This window comes from Molossus molossus, unplaced genomic scaffold (assembly GCF_014108415.1).
Source record: "Molossus molossus isolate mMolMol1 unplaced genomic scaffold, mMolMol1.p scaffold_m16_p_12, whole genome shotgun sequence".
Classification (NCBI taxonomy): domain Eukaryota; kingdom Metazoa; phylum Chordata; class Mammalia; order Chiroptera; family Molossidae; genus Molossus; species Molossus molossus.
This window is the reverse complement of record NW_023425347.1, coordinates 30,917,574-30,939,220: the sequence shown is the minus strand read 5'-3', so window position 1 is coordinate 30,939,220 and position 21,647 is coordinate 30,917,574. Positions and strand designations below refer to the sequence as shown.

Sequence of the window (21,647 nt, the reverse complement as noted above, 5' to 3'; positions counted from 1 at the left end):
CCTCACACCAGTTTCAGTGTGAATCAATCAATTAATCTTCCTTTTTTTTTATCTTATAAGAATTTCTTCTCTTATGAACATATCAAAAAAGGTTTTACCCCTATCCCTCTGTAATAGCATTGAAAAAAAAATTGGGGGAGGTTTAAAATATTATGATATTTGCCCTGGTCAGTTTGACTCAATGGTTAAGAGTGTTGGCCTGTGGACCAAAGGGTCTCTGGTTCAATTCCTGGTCAAGGGCAAAGATTAACTATAACAACAAGAATTGTGGTATTGTTTTGTTTTGTTTTTAATATATTTTTTTTTCCTTATTGATTTGAGAGAGAGCGAGGAAGGGAGAGAGAGATAGAAACATGGATGAGAGAGAACATCAAGAGACGGCCAATCGATGTTCTCTCTCATCCATGTTTCTATCTCCCTCTCCCTTTCTCTCTCTCTAAAATCAATAAAGAACAAAAAGTTAAAAAAAAATGTTTTAAAAAAAGAACTTAATTGGACATTTAATATTTGTACTAACTTACCTGCATAAGCAGCAATCCAACTATAAAAGCACTTCCTTGACAGTAACCAACCTCACGATCCACTAAAGAATAAGCCTAAAAAGTAAAAAATATTGTTCAAAATACTTTAACATACCTTCTCTAAAAACCTAAACATAGTGAAACAAGTAAATTAAAGACCATTTATTTTTCAGAAAAGCTCTTACTTGCTTGTTGTAGATGTTATCCTATAAATATTTAAAAAGCAAATGATTTACTACATAAAATTTTCTTTTGACAATTTCCCAGTTAGAAACTAACAGCTCCTAAGAACAAAAATATAAAGAAGTTTGTACTCGGGAAAGTTAACAGCACTTTAAAATAATTTAATATGGCCCTGCCCGGCTTGGGTCAGTGGTTAGAACATAGGCCTGAAAACTGGAAAAGCACAGGTTTGATTCCCGGACAAGGGCACAGACCTGGGTTGCATGTTCAATCTCTGGCCCTGGTCAGGGTCATGAGGAAAGCAACCAATCAATGTGTGTGTGTGTGTCTCTTTCTCCCTCCCTCCTACTGTATCTAAAAATCAATGGAAAAATGTCCTCCGGTGAGGATTAACCAAAAAAAGAAAGAAAAAAAATCATTTAATATGATAAAGATAAAACCAGAGTAGGTTAAGGTAAAGAAAGTGCTGGCAAAATTGAAATGTTTTAACAATAAATCAGTATTTCACAGAGGTAGCTGGAAGGGGGAAAAACTATGCAAAAGGAAAAGGCAATATTAAAGAAAAAATTACAATGCTACACACTTTCAAGGGCTAAGAGCTCTTAACAACACTGACCATAGCAAGTAGAAACATCTTCTCCCAGATAGTGAAACTCATAGAAGGTGAAGTATTCATTTTCATAGAGAATCTCTCAATGTATAGTAATTTTTAGGTTATTTGATTTTGGCCAACTAGTACTGAGCAGTGTAATGAATCTTCTAATAAGTTCTCTAAACTAGACTGTAATGTAGCATCAAAATTAAAGCAAAAATTATGCTTATGTAGCCAAATTTATTGCCAAAAAACTGATTTTTGGGGTGCGTTCATGCTTCATTGTGAAAAATGTATAATTTCAACCTTCTGAGAATTCACTTCATTTCAAAAATAAATAATAGAACTTACCTTCATTACATTAAATAAAACCTCCTGTCCAAAGCTATCTTTTTCCTTAAAAAAATTGTGTTCAGGATAAGTTCTAGCAATGTCCCTTCGGATCAATTTTTCACAAGGCGAAGTCATTTTCAGGAGTTCTGAATACTGATCCTTAATTGGCATACTTTGTGCACTGCATAAAAGTTGCCAAACTATTGCTCTAAAATGGTGGGGTATCCCTTTACGAACAAGTTCCTAAAAATAAAAGTACAAAAATTTAAATGAATTATTTAAGTGTCCGACCTTGAAAGCTAAAGAAGACTTATTGGGGAGTGGAGTTGAATAAAAGACTTTATCAAATTTATAATTCACAAACCTACTACTTTTATAATAAGACTAGGGAACCTTTTAACCAAAACAAAGATTTGGCCCTTGAGTGTATCCTGTTTTGGTCAGGGAGGAGAGGCTACAGTGTTATAAATTCTTATAATCTCACTCAAAGTATGCTCTCTAAAGGTTACTAAAGATTTGATAATCTGCAGAGCTGTGAATTATAATACAGTAACCATCATCTTATAGAGGGTTGTCATCAGGGAACAAAAAAAAAGGTATATTAATAATTCTAGGATATAGGCTATCACTTCAACTCTGATTTTATAAAATGATAGAATTTAATTTCTAAAATAATTTTCACCCATATATTTCTACAATTAGGAGACTTCTACAACAACTGATATCTACAAATCAAAACTGTGGGCACAAATAAATAAAAACATCTAGAGGATACTTCCTTATTACAGTACTTGGAAAGTACTCGTACCTTATTTTTAATCTTCTATCAATTCATACCTAATGCCTTTTGAGATAAGAGGAAGAACTTCAACACAGAATATGAATACCTTAACTTGCTTTTCCTTCTTTTTTCGCACATCTTCCCATTCATTAACAACTCTTCCCCAAAGTATCCAAGAATCTTCTTCAAGGTGGCTGAGGTTGCTAGAGGCTGATGAACTTGATACAAGGGAGGAGCCACTGTTTCTTCTTGACCCATTTACAGATCTTAAAGACTTACTATCCGTCTCTAACAATCTAAAACATAATTAAAAATTGCTCAAGATGTAATCTCACAGTGATACTAGATGAAGTAATGATGATACTTAGAGTTGCACTATAGTAATTTAGCCATAGTTTTAAAATATGCATAGTTTTAATAATATTTGGCATCTATAAAATTACTGCTGTATTTTTCATCTAAGCATAGTAATTTCACAAATTGAAATAGTAGCACTGGCTGGTTTGGCTCAGCTGTTAGAGACTCAGCCTTTAGACCAAAAGGTCACAGGTTCTATTCCTGGTCAAGGGCACATACCCAGCTCTAGTCGGGGTCATGCAGGAGGCAGCCAGCCAGTGTGTCTCTCTCACATCGATGTTTCTCTGTCTCTCCCTCCCTCCCTTCCACTCTATCTAAATAAATCAATGGAAAAATGTCCTCAGGTGAGGATTAAAAAAAAAATTGAAATAGCAAATTATGTTAAATATTTTAGTCCCATAAATTGCATCATAATTTCCCTTCATCTCCAATTAAAATTCTAATTAGAGGAAATCTGGTGGGAAAAGTGGTTGGAAGGACTTCAGAAAAAAACATAACAAAACTATACTTGCAAGAGCTATAACAAATTCTATCGAAGAACTAATCCTATTATGTTTACAATGTGTCCAGGGCTATAAAAAAAAAAGTAAGAAAAAAACACAAATTAACCAAATCCCTTCTCTTTTTTCATTTTGCTTCACCCATGTATAACTAATCTGCCTAAAACAAAAAGTGTTTTGTTTGGCCCATGCAATTTTTTATAAAACAACAACAAAAAAAAATACCTGAATAATACTAATAATAAAATTGGAAGATTTGATTTTTTGTTTATATACATATACATTTGTATGTATGTATAATTCTGGATTCTCTTATAAAATAAGGCAAAATCGGGCCTATAATCCTACATATGAACAACAGGGTGTAGGGAGCAGGAGCTTTAATAAACTCAATCTCCCAAAAACTCAGGCCAACTAACAGCTGTTATTTATCAGTGGGCTCACACTGTCAAACTGAGACCTCTTCATTCAGAAAGTCCTGTTGGCCTTTGAGTTTGCAACCCTGTATTAGGTCTCTTCCTTATCTGTAGAAAGATGGATTAAAATAATTTTAGAGATCCATTCCAGGACTCATCACAATAACAAATCCATTATCTCTTTCACATATACACAGACTATAAAGAAAGATTGGAAAATGAGGCTCTATCATTATAAAGATGTAAATTGTATGTCATTCTAATTAGGGTCCTAAAACATCTATTTGTGTATTGAACATGGTTACTCCTCACTTCCAGAACTTCTTCAGAAAGTTGTATGTTCTCCCTCCCTTCCTCTCTTTCTCCCTCCCTCATTTATGCTCTAAAACAAAAATCAATAAAAAAAAATCCTCAGGTGAGGATTAACAAAACAAAAAAAGTGTATCGCCCTGGCCAGTTTGGCTCAGCGGTTAGAGCGTCGGCCTGCGGTCCTGAGAGACCCGGGTTCGGTTCCCGCTAAGGGCATGTACCTCGGTTGCAGTTTGTCCCCGACCCTGGTCGGTTGTGCGGGTGGCAGCCACTCGATGTGTCCCTTTCACATCGATGTTTCTCTCTCTCTCTCTGTTCCTCTCTCTCCTCCCCCACTCTACCTGAACAAAAAATGGAAAAATGTCCTCGGGTGAGGATAAAAAAAAAAAAAAAAAGTATATCATTAGTTATAAACTAGACTTCATCAGAATGATTCATATAATAATTAGAGAAGACTGGGTCAATAATTGGCAAAGGTTCGCTGTTCACTAATTAACACCTTTGTATGAGTACAAACTTGTTATCCACATGCATTATAGTTGAAAGATTACTATTAAAATATGTTATTGTATTTATGAATGTTGTTTTTTGAATTATTGTACCAAATTTAATAAGATAATTTAAATACATTTTTATTTATTTATTTATTTATTTTTTTATCCTTACCCAAGGACATTTTTCCATTTTTTGTTCAGGTAGAGCGGGAGGGAGGGAGAGGAAAAGAGAGAGAGAGAGAAACATCATCGTGAAAGGGACACATCGAGTGGCTGCCACCCAAACAACCAACCAGGGCTGGGGACAAACTGCAACCAAGGTACATGCCCTTAGCGGGAACCGAACCCGGGTCTCTCTGGACTGCAGGCTCACGCTCTAACCGCTGAACCAAACCAGCCAGGGCTACATTTTTTTATTAAAATTTTTTTTCTTTATTGATTTTAGAGAGAGAGGAAGGGAGAGGGGGGAGAGATAGAAACATCGATTGGCTGCCTCCTGCATGCCCCTGACTGGGGATCAGGCCCACAACCTGGGCATATACCTTGACTGGGAATCGAACCGGTGACCTCCTGGTGCATGGGTCAATGCTCAACCACTGAGCTATACTGGCTGGGCTCAAACACATTTAAAAAAAAAGTTGTATGCTAAAGGTACAAGAAATGCTCCCAATACTAATTTATGATATACTAAAGACTAATACAGCCCAGCCAGTGTGGCTCAGTAGTTGAACATCAAACCCATGCACCAGGAGGTCACTGGTTCAATTTCCGGTCAGGGCACATGTCCAGGTTGTGGGCCCAATCCCCAGTGGGAGGCATGCAAGAGGCAGCAAAGTGATGTTCTCTCTCATCGATGTTTCTCTCTCTCTCCCTCTCCCTCTCCCTCTCAAGTAAATAAAGAAAAAAATTATACTATTTACCAGATTATAGAAAGAAATACCCTTTGAGAAACAGATTTATATCTTACTCATCTTGATATCTCTAAAAGCATTTTAGCTCAGTGTAAATAACATAAAATATTGACTGAATTGATGTAAAATGAAAACCCTCATGTTAAAAAGCCTTCGAATTCAAGATGTCATGTTCAATAACAATAATATAAATTGAACAACTACTACCTTTATTCACGGAATAATATAATACATTTTCATGGCAACAATAATTTAAATGAGATGTTCCCAATATTGCTAGAAACAGAAAAATGTAGAAAGCAGTCAAATTAAGGGTCAAATATTGCCATAAATATTCTTTATTAGAAAAACATAATTAAAGATGTTTTACTTTAAGTATTTTTCCCCATGGATATTATTTCAGTAAGTCCATAATATATCTTATGGAAAAATCATTGTACGTAAGTAATTTTATATATGACTCTAAACCCTATAAATTCCAAATGGAATAGAGAAACAAATTTTACTAAAATAACCTGAACCTAAGTTCTTCGTTTCACTTAATTATTCATTGAATGCTTGCTATCTGCCAAATAATTAACTGTATCATTGCCATCAACAGAGAGACATTCACTTTAAAAGAACATAATGATGGCTCCTAAGCTAAACATAAGTTTGAGATACAATGGTAGTATAAATAAAAAGGTACCTAAACAGAAGGCTTTTAGAGAGTCAGAATGGTCTCACATTGCCAAATTGCAACTTTAAGGATGAATAGGAAATGCCAAGTGAAACTCATGGGTGGGTTAGAGAAGAAGGCTAAGCAGTTCACCTTCAGAGGAAAACTGAAATAACATATACAAACATACAAAATTGTGAGAAATATTTACAAAGGAAATATTCCAAGTAAAGGCATCACATTATTAAAGATATTGTCCCTGTCTTAACTCACATGATATATAAAAATGACTCAAAATGGACAATAGGAGCTGAATATAAAAGCTAAACTGTAAAAGACCTTGAAGAAAACAGGAAAAAGTCTTCACAACCTTGGAGTAGGCAAAATTTGTTAATGGAACAAAAAGAAATATTAACCATAAAAGAAAAAATGATTAAAAAATAAATTGGACTTCAAACTTAAAATGCTCTAGCCTTCAAAAGATACCATTAAGAAAATAAAAAGGTAAGCCATAACTGAAAAAACATTTTTTCAACATATATTACTGACAAAAGACTAGTATCCAGAATATATGAAGAACCCTTAAAATCAATAATTAAGAAGGCAAATAACACAATTTTTAAATGAGTAAAAGACTTAAACTGACACAATTTCCAAAACAGGATAATCAAGTGGCCAAGAAGCAATTGAGCGTTCAACATCATCAGTAATCAGGAAATGCAAGTTAAAATCACACTATGGACACATTAGAATGACACACCAAGTGTTGCCCAGGATGGGAACAATTGTAACTCAAATACTGACATCAAGAGTATATAACAGTTCAACCACTTTGAAGAATTTGAAGAACTGTTTGGCAATTCTTTATAAAGTTTAAATACATTTTCATATGACCCAGCAACAGAAATGAAAACGTGTCCACAAAAAGACTTGCAGTTGAAGTCCATAGACGTTTTATTCTTAATAGGCAAAACACAGAAACAACCTCAACAGCCAGAAAATAAATAATGAAGTTGTGATATATTCATTCACTGCAATACTACTCATCAAATAAAAATAAACTCAATACTACTATCAATTTATCAAAAATAAACAAACTGCTGATACATACACTAATGTGGATGAATCTTATAAACATCAAGTTGAGTGAAAGAAGCCAGATGCAAAAGAGTACATACTATATGTTTCCACTTATATGACGTTCAAGAACAAGCATAATACAGAAGTAAATCCTCATGAGCTTGGATTAGGTAAAGTCTTCTTAAATGTGATACCAAAAGCACAAGTGACAAAATAAAAAGATATATAAAGTGAACTTCATCAGAATTAAAAATGTTTTATACCTCACCGGATGCCATCAAAAAGTGAAAAGAAAACCCCACAGAATGGGAAAAAAATATTTGCAACACATAAGACCTGTACCTAGAATATATAAAGAACTCTTATAATTCAATAATAAAAAGACAACCCAATTTAAAAATGGGCAAAGAATCAGAATAAACACTTCTCCAAAGAGATATAAAGTAGTAATAAGCACATAAAAATATGCTCAACATCACTAGTCATTAGGAAAATGCAAATCAAAACCATAATGAGCCACTACTTCCCAACCACTAGGATGGCTATGACCAAAGACAAACAATAATAAGTGCGAGTGAAGATAAGGAGACACAGGAACTCTTAGACATTGCTGATGGGAATGTAAAAATGGTAAAACCACTTCAGAAAACAGTCTGGCAATTCCTCAAATGGTTAAACACAGAATTACCAAATGAACCAGCAATTAATTCCATTCCTACATATATATCCAAGAGAAATTAAAATCTATGCCCATATAAAACTTACACAGTGAATGTTTATGACAGCATTATTCATAATAGGCAAAAAGTGGAAACACTGGAATGTTCATCAACTATCAAATGGATAAAAAAAAAACATTGGTATATCCACAGAATGAAATATTATTCAGTCATAAAAATGAACACTGATACATGCTACAACATGGACGAAGGAAGCCAGTCACGAAAGTGAACATGTGATTTCATTTACATGAAATCTCTAGAATACAGAAAATAGATTAGCTGTTGCTGAGGACTAAAGTGGGAGTGAAGGGAGCAGGAGGGAAAGGCAGTGACTGCTAATAGTTTCTTTTAAAGGTGATGAAAAGGTTCTAAAATTGTGGCGATGTTTTAACAATTCTGAATATGTGAAAAATCACTAAAATGTACACTTTAGATGGGTGAATTGTATGGTATATGAATTATAGCTCAATAAAGCTGTTACATAAAAAAAGCAGGCAAAATCTGTCTGGCAATAAAAATCTGAAAAAGGTTTCTGGGAGTGAGGTTGCTAGAAAGGGCACAAGTGAATTGTCTGGAATGATGGGAATTTTTTGAGATGATAGAAATTGTCTACATCTTAATGGACAGATGTATATACTTGTCAAAACTAAAACTGTACATTTAAGAACTGTGAATTTCTGAAAAAGTAAAAACAAGAAAGAACTGTGCATTTCTCTGATTACAAATTATCTATCAACTTTATAAAAATGTATAATAAATTTCTCTGGCTAGTGACACTACAGGTAGTGAGAACAGGTAAGAAATTACTGCTTTTTATACTGGAAGCCCTTAAGAACTTTTTAAAAAACCAGAACTATTACTTTGTAAAGGACTGGTTTTTTTTTACATAGTAAGTGTATCTATTTTGTAAAGAAGAAAGGTATAAACATTACTTCATTCCTTCCTTTTCAAATGTGTTGGTCATTCTAGCAAATTTTAGAATTTTCTAATGAAAACCTTCAGAATTTTTTTTCAATGCTATAGATATAAAGAAGTCCAGTCTGAGTTAGAACATTTTCCAGTAGATGTTAAATCTTGAACTGATACAATAAAATATCTCCCCACTGAGCTACTTAGTCATGGTATGCAGAGAAAGATTCACATATTCACTAAGAATACAGATAAACATATTCATATTTATATTTATGATGAGACATTCTATAAACATAATAATAGTTTATAGAATATGTATTTAGAATCACATATTTTTATTCCTTACTGCTAAAAGCTCTGATGAAATAACTCAGGAAGACACTTAAATAGATTGCCACCTAGTGTCAAGATAATTAAAATTTTCTGACATGGTAGTGGAGGGTGCACACTGCCTGAAAAAGTCAACAAGCTCTAAAGACTTAAGGCTGGCAACTGGGAAAATGGTAATTTAGAATTACACATAGGTCTGCAGGTTATTGAGAAGTCTATTTAAGACTTACTTATTTTTCTCTTCTCAGAACAGGTGGGTTCACCAGGTTGCATGGATTTATTGCAATAATCTACCTTCCTGCCCTATCATAATCTCCTTATAACTAATACAAGAAGAAATTTATCAGATTAACAGAAAAAATGCTGGCCCAGCAGGAATATTGTATGCTACAATCAAAGGCATTTCCATCGGTTTGTGTGCCCTCCTGGCCATTTCTTATCTGCCACTATTATACAACAATTCAGAAACCAAAGTGTATTGACCCTCTTAGAATACTCCCAGACTAAGACATCAGAGATTGGTCTCTTAACTGGGGAATATGTAATCCTCAGTCTCATAACTAAGTAATTCTAAGTTTCTGTTAAAGTAGCTCTAGCTCTAAGGATAGCATTCAAAATAGCTACAATCCCACATTATCTGAGACGGGGGTGCTACAGCCAATTATTGAGTGGACTTCAAATAGTATTAAGAATGAAGTCTAGGATTAGTTGCTTTCAGAAGCTTAGATAACTTGGCGGAGAGAAAAATATTTCCAGTTCTCTGATGGACAGGACTCAAGACTAAATTGCTAACAAAGGAATATGCCAACACTCACACAGTAGTCTGGGTCTTGTCTTAGACAAAGTACCTTTGCCATATCTTTGCTATTGGGAATTGAATCTTCTCCTCACCAAATGGATGCCCTACATAAGGAAAATGGCAGAGTGTGCCCTTCATGATGGGCATAGGGGTAAAAAGAGCAGCTTGTGATAAACATCAAAGAAAAAGCCTCTCTTTCTACAATACTATGATTGAAAAATATAAAAAAGGGGAGGAAAAAGAGTGAGTTCTCTTTTGGGTATTTGGATTTGAAGTGCTTGGGGAATAAAAAGATGAGTCTGGCCATGGCCAGTTTGGCTCAGAGGTTAGAGTGTCGGCCTGCAGACCAGAGAGTCCTGAGTTCGGTTCCCGCTAAGGGCATGTACCTCGGTTGCAGTTTGTGCCCAGGCCCCATTGGGGTCATGTGGGTGGCAACCACTTGATGTGTCTCTCTCACATCGATGTTTCTCTCCCTCTCTCTTCATCCCTCTCTTCATCTTGCTCTATCTGAAGATAAATGCAAAAATGTCCTCAGGTGAGGATAAAAAAAACTTTTTAAAAAATTTAAAAAAAAAGAAAAGATGAGTCTGAAGCTCAGAAGGGAGGTGAAGCCTACAAATAGAAATGTGGCAATTATTTATGAAGAGTTGATAGTAAACTTTTAAAAGATTCTATTGTACTCAGCATAATGTTTTCCTATAAATTCCAGAACTTAAGAGAGAAGGATAAACAAGAGGTCAACATGACATTTGGTAATGTGTAAACTGCTAAGATAATTTATAAAGAGCTAAAGAAGAATCTAAGAAAGCTAAGGAAGAAAACTGCTCCAGGAGAAAACACTTGGAAAGCTAAATACACTGGTATACTACTACAGAGGGAGCAACTTTTCAAGAAGACCCGTCAACATTTCATATAATACTGGTTTGGTGGTGATGAAAGAGGGAATAACTTTTCAAAATGGGGTTCAAACATCTCTTGTAACATTACACCAGAGAAACAGGATATGAATATGCTGGGGGATAAAGAGCAACCAGCTAGGCCAAAGAAAGGCAAATCAGTAGCAACAAAATACATGCCTGACTCAGAGAGGAGTCACTCACACTTTCTCATCAACATCACCAAGCACAAATTCGGGTCTCAGAGCAACAGAAACAAAGAAAAGAGAATGAAGAGAAGCACAAGGAATTAGCAGAGGAAATAATTCAGAGACAACTCAGTAGAGAATGCCTAGCCCCTGACAGGTGTGGCTTGGTGATTAGAGGGTAGGCACTCACATTGAAGGGTCAAGGGTTTCCTGGTCAAAGGCACACGCTGGGCCCTGGGTGAGGGAAGCAACCAATCGATGTGTCTCCCTCACACTGATGAATCTCTCTCTCCCTCCCTCCCACTCTCTCTAAAAAAAAAAATCAATGAAAAAACATCCCAGGTGAGGATTAACAAAAGAAGAGACAGGGATCTCTCCAGTTCTGAAAGCACCAGGGTTTTTCTTTTGGTTTTGTTTCTTTAAGAAGAGATATTAGAGAAGGTAAATAAATGAGTCTCACAGCCCCCTCCCAAATATTCTGATCAGAAACTGATGGTTTGGAGTTTACTTTATACAGACATTCCAGACAAACAGTTCCAGGCAGAATTAACTTCCTGGACTCTTTCATTTAAAAAGAGATGATTTGAAGCTATGCTAGTTGCAGCTAAAACAGTAGTACAATAAATTATTTTAATTAATTATATCATCAAATTCCTCTGGAAATCAGACAATTGATAAAAAATTTTAAACAATCCTCAGTGAAAAGAAAAAGAATAGAGTTTGAGCGAAGATCTAAAGGCCTCTCCTATGATTAAAAATACATGAATTTTTAACACAGAGACTTAAAAATGTCTGCTTTTTACGTCCTTAATGTTCGTGGCTATATTACAGATCAAATCCTCAGGAAAACTGAGGTAGCAATGCTGTGGCAGTAAAAGTATAAATATTAGATTAAAGATTATCTAAGTCAGGATTGTCCAACAGAAATATAACGCAAAACTCTTATATAATTTTAAATGTTCTAGTAGCTGCATTTAAAGCAAAAAGAAACAGGTGCAATTAATTTGGACATTTCATCAAATATAAACACCATAACACTTTAACATGTAATGACAAATTTTAATTAATGAGCTTTTCTATTTTTAAATCAACTCTTCAAAATCTGGTGCATATTTTACTTAGAGCATATCACAATTTAGATCAGTCAAATTTCAGGTGCTCATTTGCCACATATGGCTAGTGGCTACCATAATGGATAGTACAAAGATATGTAAATTAAAGTTTCAAACATTCCTGTTTACCATATCAAAAAATAAAATGCATTTACTTTAGTTTAAAACAGCCCTTCTCATTTCCTCATCCTCCTATCTCACCCCTCAAAATCTGCTAAAAAGCAAAATCTGATTCAAATAATAGAATGTAAAATGAAACAAACATGGTCACATTGCCAAAGTTTTAAACTATGCAAATAATGGCCCACTCAAAATTTACATCAGCAACATTCACCTCCTTAATGAAAATGCACTGCTTTTACACTTGAACCATACCTTCTGAAATTCATCTCTGCCAAACTCGAAAATACAAATCCTTTGTATTTTGAAAAATAAAAGCACATTTAACACATAGAAAAAAATAGCTGTCCCATTTCAACTCTAAGGCTATGAATTATTAACCTTCATCAAACAGATCTTTGACACTGTATTGAACTATTTCTTCACATCTTTCTGGGACTGCCACATGCACTCATTTTTCAAAAGTGACAACTGCAGTAAAATTATGGGAAAAAGTATCTTTATAGAATCTGATATTTTCATGTTTCTCTTATTTTAATTTTCTAAAATACTGCCATTTTTATATTTCCTGAATCAAAGAGAGTTAAGTAATATAATCAGAGACTCATCTACATGTAGGGAAGAGAAGGAAAAAAACTAAAAACAAGCATCTCCCTGTTAAAAGTAGTAGTGGTGTCTCATAATATTTACATATAAAATTTGCATATCTACATTACAAACCACAGAAATGCTCAGAAAAAATTTAAGTAATTATTCTTACACTTTTTCCTTGGACTTAATACATTGGTAGGGGAGTACAAGGGGAGGAAAGCTAGATCTTAGTGTTTGTCATTTTTTAAAAAAATAATTTTTAAAAGAGTTTATTTGTGTAAAACTGACAACATATGCCAGGGAGCAAAATTTGAAATGCTCCGTCATTTAATTTTTTACTACAGCCAGAAAGATGTGTTTTCGCACTATGATTATTCTCCTAAGGCAAAAATGATGTCACTACATTCACCTATTCTCCACACAAAAATCCTTCCCATGGATTCTGGGTTTCAATAATTGAGAAGAGGAGGAAGAGGGAAAAAGGAGGTGGGGGAAGAGGGAGAGAGAGAAAGATTTAAAATTCAAACTCAAAAAACTGCATATTTTTGCCCTGGCCAGTTTGGCTCAGCAGTTGAGCGTTGGCCTGCAGACCAGAGAGTCCCAGGTTCAGCTCCCTCTAGAGGCATGTACCACAAAAAAAAAAAAAACTACATATTTTTTTAGAAATTCTACTTAAGAAGAAAAAGTGACAAGCTCCTGCTCCTTTTATTTATTTATTTTTTTAATCCTCACCCGATGGTATTTTACTATTGATTTTCAGATAGAGTGGGAGGAAGGAAAAGAAGGAGGGTGGGAGAGAGACAGATATAAATATAGGTGCCAGAGAGACACATTGATAGGTTGCCTCCCACACTACCCCAGGGCCGGGGATTGAACGCAACCGAAGGTACTTGCCCTTGACTGTAATCAAACCCGTGAGTCTTTGGTCCGCAGGCAGATGATCTAACTGCTGAGCCAAACCGGCCAGGGCCCTCCTTTTATTCTTTATAATAGTCCTTGTCATTTGATTTTCTCTGAGGATGTATTTGTTCATAACTGTCTTCATATAACCTAATGTTCTACTTTGCTCTTTTTTTTTTTAAAATCCTCACCCGAGGACATTTTTCCATTTTTTGTTCAGATAGAGTGGGAGGGAGAGAGAGAGAGAGAGAGAAACATCGATGTGAAAGGGACACATCGAGCCCTGGCCGGTTTGGCTCAGCGGTTAGAGCGTCGGCCTGCGGTCCTGAGAGACCCGGGTTCGGTTCCCGCTAAGGGCGCGTACCTCGGTTGCAGTTTGTCCCCGGCCCTGGTTGGTTGTGCGGGTGGCAGCCACTCGATGTGTCCCTTTCACATCGATGTTTCTCTCTCTCTGTTCCTCTCTCTCCCCCCCCACTCTATCTGAACAAAAAATGGAAAAATGTCCTCGGGTGAGGATAAAAAAATAAAAAGAAAAAAAAGAAAGGGACACATCGAGTGGCTGCCACCCACGCGACCAACCAGGGCCGGGGACAAACTGCAACCAAGGTACATGCCCTTAGCGGGAACCGAACCACGCATGCCCTTAGCGGGAACCGAACCACGGTCTCTCTGGACCACAGGCTGATGCTCTAACCGCTGAGCCAAACCGGCCAGGGCCTACTTTGCTCTTTTAAAACCCTCTTCCAAATTTATCTTATCCAAAAAACTTTGCCAATCTACATACTATGTTAGAAGACTATCTCCTCTCAAAACCTCACACAAAAGATTTTGCTCAGCCCTGGCCAGTTTGGCTCAGCGGTTAGGGCATCAGCCTGCGGTCCAGAGAGACCCAGGTTCAGTTTCCGTTAAGGCCGCGTACCTCGGTTTCAGTTTGTCCCCGGCCCTGGTTGGGTTGTGCGGGTAGCAGCCACTCGATGTGTCCCTTTCACATCAATGTTTCTCTCTCTCTCCCTCCCACTCTATCTGAACAAACAAAAAAAAAAAAAAAGAAAAGAAAAAATGTCCTCAGGTGAGGATAAAAAAAAAAACAAACAGATTTTGCTCAAAATCTTTCAGACATAATAAGCAAGAAGGAAAAACCAATACCTTCATACACATAAAATCCTAACCCTATCCCTAACAAAAAGGATGTCTGTTCACCATTTATACTCTGTTATTGTAGGTACAAATAGCCCATTGCAATAAGGCAAAAAAAAAAGAGATCAAAGGCATCCAGTTTGAAAAGAAAAAAGTAAAAGTGATTTCACTCACTGTCAACATGCTCATCTATATAGAAAATCTAATAAAATGTAAAACAACAAGAACAAAAAACCTACCAGAATAACGTGAGTTTAACAAGGCAGCAGGATACATGATTAATAAAAGAGAAACAATTGCATTTCTATATGCTAGCAATGAACAATAAAATATTAAACTTACAGAAATAATATCATGCACAAGTAATAATAAAAAATAGGTTGTGTTCATAGGTGGAAGGCAGTATTGTCAGGGATTCAATATAATTCCAATCACAATCTCAGCAAGTATTTTTGTAGAAATTAACAACTTGATATAAAATTCATATGGGAATGCTAAGAACCAAAAATAATCAAAATGAAAGAACAAAGATGGAGAATTAAGACTATGTGATTTTAAAACTTATTATAAAGTTCCAATAATCAAGACAGTATAATATTGGCATTAAGATACACAAATAGATCAATAGAACAGAACTGAGTACAGAAACAGGTCAATATATACATGGACAACTGATTTTTTACAAAAATGCAAAAGTAATTAAGTGGAGAAAGAATAGTCTTTTCAACAAATGATATGAAACAATTACACTACATAATGATTTATAAAGGGAGCAATCCAACAAGAGGTTAAACATTTATGCGTCCAACACAGGAGCACCTAAGTATATAAAGCAAATCTTGATGGACATATAGGAAGAGACTGACAGTAATATAGTAATAGCAGGAGATTTTAACACCCCATTGACATCAGTAGATCTTCAAGATAGAAAATCAACAAGGAAACAGTGGCCTTAAAATGACATACTAGATTGGATGGATTTAATTGATATCTTCAGAGTATTTCATTCCAAAGCAGCAGAATATACATTGTTTCAGGTGCACATGTTTCAGGATAGAAAATGTTAGGACACAAAACATGTTAGGACACAAAAAAAGGCTCAATAAATTTAAGAGACTGAAGTCACATCAAGCACTTTCTCTGACCATAATGGTACGAAATTACATATCAATCCCGAGAAATAAACTGAAAAATACACAAAGACATGGAGGCTAAATAACATGTTACTAAACAATGAATGGGTTAACAATGAGACGAAGGAAGAAATCAAATGAAAATGAGAACACAACAACCCAAAGCTTATGGGACACAGCAAAAGCAGTCCTGAAAGGGAAATTCATAGCATTACAGTCCTACCTCAAGAAACAAGAAAAATCTCAAATAAACAATCTAACATTATACTCAGAGGAACTAGAGTAAAACAACAAAGCCCAAAGTGAGAAGTAGAAAGGAAATAATAAAGATCAGAACAGAAGTAAACAATAAAAAATAACAATAATACAAGAGATCAATGAAACCAAGAGCTGGTTCTTAGACAAAATAAATAAGATTGACAAACCTTTAACCAGACTCATCAAGAAAAAAGAGGAACCAAATATATAAAATCAGAAATAAAAGAGAATAACTGACACCAAAGAAATGTGAAGGATTGTAAGAAAAAATTACACATAACTATATGCCAACAAATTAAACAATCTGGACGAAATGGATAAATTCCTGCAAATGTATAATCTTCCAAAACTAAATCAGGAAGAATCAGAAAATCTGAATAGACCAATTATAACTAAAAAATTGAAGTGGCAATAAAAATAACTTCCAACAAAAAAAGTCCTAGAATGGATGGCTTCACAGGTGAATTTTATCATACATTCAAAGAACTAAAACCTATCCTTCTCAAACTGTTCCAAAAAATTCAAGAGTAAGAAAGACTCCCAAGCTCATTTTATGAGGCTAGGATTATCCTAATTCAAAAATCAGATAAAGACATTACAAAAAAGAGAAACATCAACTGGTTGCCTCTGCCCCAACCTGGGATCGAACCCAAAACCTAGGTAAAGTGACCTGACTGGGAATTGAACCCATCACCTTTTGGTGAACATTATGATGCTCCACCAGCGTGGGCTAGAAAGCAAATTTTTATCACTCTTTTCAAGACAAATCACAGATTAAATTAATAAAATTGCTGTTATTCATATACAAAGCTAATTTCATAGCTACACCACTAACGTATATCCCTCTTCTAGCTTTGAAAAATCCCCTATATACTCTTGCAAGGAAATTTGGCATTATACTCTTTTATCTCCACACAAAACTCACCACCTATTTGGAAAACTAGGGGCTAAAAGCAATCAAAATTAACCAATTCAAAATGACTACGTCTATCTTATTAGAAACACTAACCAGCAGCTGGAGGAAATGCCCAGTAGACTAGACATATAGCGCTAAGGAATCCAATCATAATATAAATAGATCTTGTTTTAGGAAAAGGTGAAGAAAGGGAAGGTGAAGCTCAACTCAATAAAACTTCAAGAGGAACAAAGCACTAGGGGGCAGCATCAAGCTGTTGGGAAAGATGGAGCACTCTTCTAACTTGTAAACTTGAAGCTTGTTTTCAATGAGAATCTTACTATTTAATGAAAAATGGCTTGATAGGTTTATAAAACTTGTTATAAAGGGGGGGAAAGAAAATTATAGGCCAATATCCCTAATGAATATAGATGCTAAAATCCTCAACAAAATATTAGCAAACCAGATCTGGCAATTCTTTGAAAAGATCATAGTCCAGCCGGTGTGGCTCCAATGGACGGAGAGGACCCGGTTCCATTCTTGGTGGGGCACATGCCTGGGTTGCAGGCTCGACCTTCAGAAGGGGGTGTGCAGGAGGCAGCCAATCAATGTTTCTCTCTCACACTGATGTTTCTATCTCTCCTCCCTTCCTCTCTCTCAAAAAAATAAAATAAAATAAAATAAAAAGATATATTTTTTAAAAAAATCATACACCATGATCAAGTGGCATTTATTCTGGGAATTCAGGGTTGATACAGTATCTGCAAATCAATAAACGTGATACACCACATAAACAAAATGAAAGATAAAAATTACATGATCTTATCAACAGATGCAGAAAAAGCATTTGATAAAATCTAGCACTTATTTATTATAAAAACTCTCAGCAAAGTGGGAATAGAGGGAGCAAACCTCAGTGTAATAAAGGCTATATATCACAAACCCACAGTCAACATTATACTAAATGGGCAAAAATGAAAAGCATTTCCATTAAGATCAGGAACAAGACAGGATGTCGACATTCACCACTCTTATTCAAACATAATACTGGAAGTTCCAGCCACAGCAATCAGACAAGAAGAAGAAATAAAAGGCATCCAAATTGGAAAGAAAAAAGTAAAACTGTCACTATTTGCAGATGACATGATACTGTATATAGAGAACACTAAAGATTCCACCAAAAACCTACTAGAACTAATAAATTCAGTAAAGTAGCAGGATACAAAATAAATATACAGAAATTGGCTGTATTTTTATACATCAATAATGAACTATCATGAAAGGGAAAGTAAGAAAACAATTCCATTTAAAAAAATACCTGGTGATAAATTTAACCAAGGATATAAAAGACCTGGACTCTGAAAACTGTAAGACACTGAAGAAAAAAATTGAAGAAGATACAAATAAGTGGAAGCATATACTGTGTTCATGAATAGCAAGAATTAACATCATTAAAATGTCCATTCTAAACAAAGCAATCTGTACACAAATGTTTATAGCATTTCATAACAACAAATGAGTATGTAAACTATGATATACCTATACAATGGAATACTACTAAACAATAAAAATGAACTATTTGTGTGCTACAACATGGGTGAATCTCAAAATAATTATGCTGAGTAAAATAATCCATTTAAAAAAAGAGTACATAGTGCATGGTTTCATTTCTATTAAATTCTAGAAAATACAAATTAATCTAGTTTGAAAACAGATCAATGGCTTCCTGGGGATGGGAAAGGAAATAATGTTCATTTTCTTGATTTTGGTGATAATTTCATGGAATATACATATGTTAAACCTATCAAATTATATACCTTATTATCATGTCAATTATATATCAAAAAAGCTGTCAGAAATTATCTCTGCTATAACACTTTAAAGTGAGTGGTGATATATACCTTGACTAAACACAAAAAGTTGCTCTTCCAATAATTCTTTTGTAACTGATACCCTAAAGAGCTTTCAATAATATAGTAAAAGGGCACACAGGGTCCAGAGCACACATTCCTAGAAAAGCGAACAACTATTTCATATCCATCAACAGAAAAGGATACTCTGCCTTCAATGACTAAATTTATGAAGACATTTCCCACTCTAAAACACAAATCAGACATCCATCCTGATTAAATTATTTTACAACTTAATCAAAGGGGACTATTTAGAGAGTTTAAAACAAAAATGGTGGTTTTATTGGCCTTTAGTTTCTTTTCTAAAATTCAGAAAGAATTTAGGGAATATTCTATACTAAGAAAATAAATATACAGGGAGAGTAGTGGGTGGAGGTGGAAGAGTATATAAAATGGTAATGGAAAAATAATAATAAAATAAAGAAAAGAAACATATAAAGCAATGTGAGCCAAAAAAAAAAAAAGTTTCAGTCCAACAGTTGTTTTAAGACCAACTCCAAAAAAGACTTTAATACTTTTAAGTAATTTTGATAAAACAATGAGCCAAACACAAGAAAATAAACATTCTTAATATGAGTAAATATTTAAAATTTGATAGTGACATATATACATATATCAATGGTTGAGTTTGTATGATAATTGGAGAGAAAAACCAAGCAACCTCACTTACCTATTTTGTTCCTCCAGTTTAGCCAGGAGTTCTAAGTCGTCTGGGCTCAGCTGTGACGGAGAAGATGGTGAAAGGGTTGGCGTTGATAGTGTGGTAGATGAGGATGTAGTGTGTAATGAAGCAGATGGACTTGCCACCTGACTGGCCATCTGACTGACTGTATATGATACTGTGTTCTTCACCCATGAGAGAGTAGAACTCAACTTTTCTGCAACCTTGTCTGTAGCCACCTAAGGATAAAAATACAAGTTACGTGTATTTTAGTTTTATGGCATTCACCACCCACAACTTGATAATCCTGTTAACTTTCCTTTGGTAATCACCATCAGGATATTCTCTTTGAGGTGATAAAGGTAAAACCTGTTTTAGCAGTGATTATCCTAACATCCAGCTGTCAGTCCTGCAGCATGAGCAAACTAGAACAGTGTTTTCCAAACTACAGGTTGAAATCCATCAGGGAGTGATAAAATCAATTTAATGGGTAATACTAGCATTTTTTAAAAATTAAAAAGAACAGCCTGGTCAGTGTGGCTCAGTGGAATGAGCGTCCACAGAAATACAAAGGATAGTTAAAAATACTATGAACAATTATACGCCAACAAATTGGACAATCTAGGCGAAATGGACAAATTTCTAGAAAACACAGTCTCCCAACACTGAACCAGAAAGAGATAGAAAACTTGAACAGACCAATAACAACAATAGAAATTGAAGATGTAATCAAGAAACTCCCAACAAACAAAAGCCCAGGCCCGGATGGCTTCATGGGGGAGTTCTACCGAACATTCAAAGACCTAACACCCATTCTCCTTAAACTATTCAAAAAAAAAAATCTAAGAAGGAATACTTCCAAACTCATTTTATGAGGCCAGCATAATTCTAATTCCAAAACCAGATAAAGACACTACAAAAAGAGAAAACTACACGCCAATATCCCTGATGAACATAGATGCCAAAATCCTAAACAAAATACTAGCAAATCAGATCCAGCAATACATTAAAAAAAATTATTCACCATGATCAAGTGGGATTCATCCAAGGGACGCAAGTCTGGTACAATATTTGCAAATCAATCAAAGTGATATACCACATAAACAAAATGAAAGATAAGAACCATATAATCATAGCAATAGGTGCTAAAAAAGCATTCGACAAAATCCAGCACCCATTTCTGATAAAAACACTCAGCAATATGGAAATAGAGGGATCATATCTCAACATAATAAAAGCCATATATGAAAAACCTACAGCCACCATCATACTCAATAGGCAAAAACTAAAAGCATTTGCCTTAAGAACAGGAACAAGACAGGGATGCCCACTTTTGCCACTCTTATTTATCATAGTACTGTAAATCTTAGCCACAGCAATTAGACAAGAAAGAAAAATAAAAAGGATCCAAATTGGAAAGGAAAAAGTGAAACTGTCCTTATTTGCAGATGACATGATATTGTACACAGAAAACCCTAAAGACTCCATCAAAAATCTACTAGAGCTAATAAATAAATTGGGCAAAATAGCAGGATAAAAAATTAACGACAAGAAATTGACAACATTCTTATACACCAACGATGAACACACAGAAAGAGAAACTAAAAAAAAAAATCCCATTTACCACTGCAGCAAAAAAAAAAATTAAGATACCTAGGAATAAACTTAACCAAAGAAGTAAAGGATCTCTTCACAGAAAACTACAGGTCATTGAAAAAAGAAATAGAGGAAGATATAAAAAAGTGAAAGTATATACCATGTTCATAGATTGAAAGAATTAACATCATTAAAATGTCCATACTACCCAAAGCAATATATAGCCTCAATGCAATCCCCATCAAAATACCAACAACATATTTCACAGAACTAGAACAAACACTCCCAAAGTTTATATGAAACCAAAATAGATCCCAAATAGCCACAGCAATGTTGAAAAAGAAGAACAAAG

The 21,647-nt window shown here is 34.9% G+C and overlaps 1 protein-coding gene across 11 annotated transcripts in view; it reads right to left on the bottom strand.

Moving 5' to 3' along the window:
* EVI5 (ecotropic viral integration site 5) overlaps window positions 1-19,938 on the bottom strand; it is a 197,902-nt gene extending 177,964 nt beyond the window's left edge. For 9 of the 11 annotated variants that reach the window (XM_036255429.1, XM_036255433.1, XM_036255432.1 and 6 more), the window contains exons 1-4: window positions 19,709-19,938; window positions 2,517-2,706; window positions 1,648-1,872; window positions 522-596 (exon numbers count right to left, since the gene is read on the bottom strand). In XM_036255429.1, the coding sequence (XP_036111322.1) occupies window positions 522-596; window positions 1,648-1,872; window positions 2,517-2,706; window positions 19,709-19,857 (639 nt within the window). In that variant the 5' untranslated portion in view covers window positions 19,858-19,938. Of the gene's footprint in view, window positions 1-521; window positions 597-1,647; window positions 1,873-2,516; window positions 2,707-3,711; window positions 3,792-15,184; window positions 15,214-19,708 lie in introns of those variants that run through there. The other 2 variants (XM_036255438.1, XM_036255440.1) reach the window with 2 other exon arrangements.
* Between the last annotated feature and the right edge of the window lie 1,709 nt (window positions 19,939-21,647).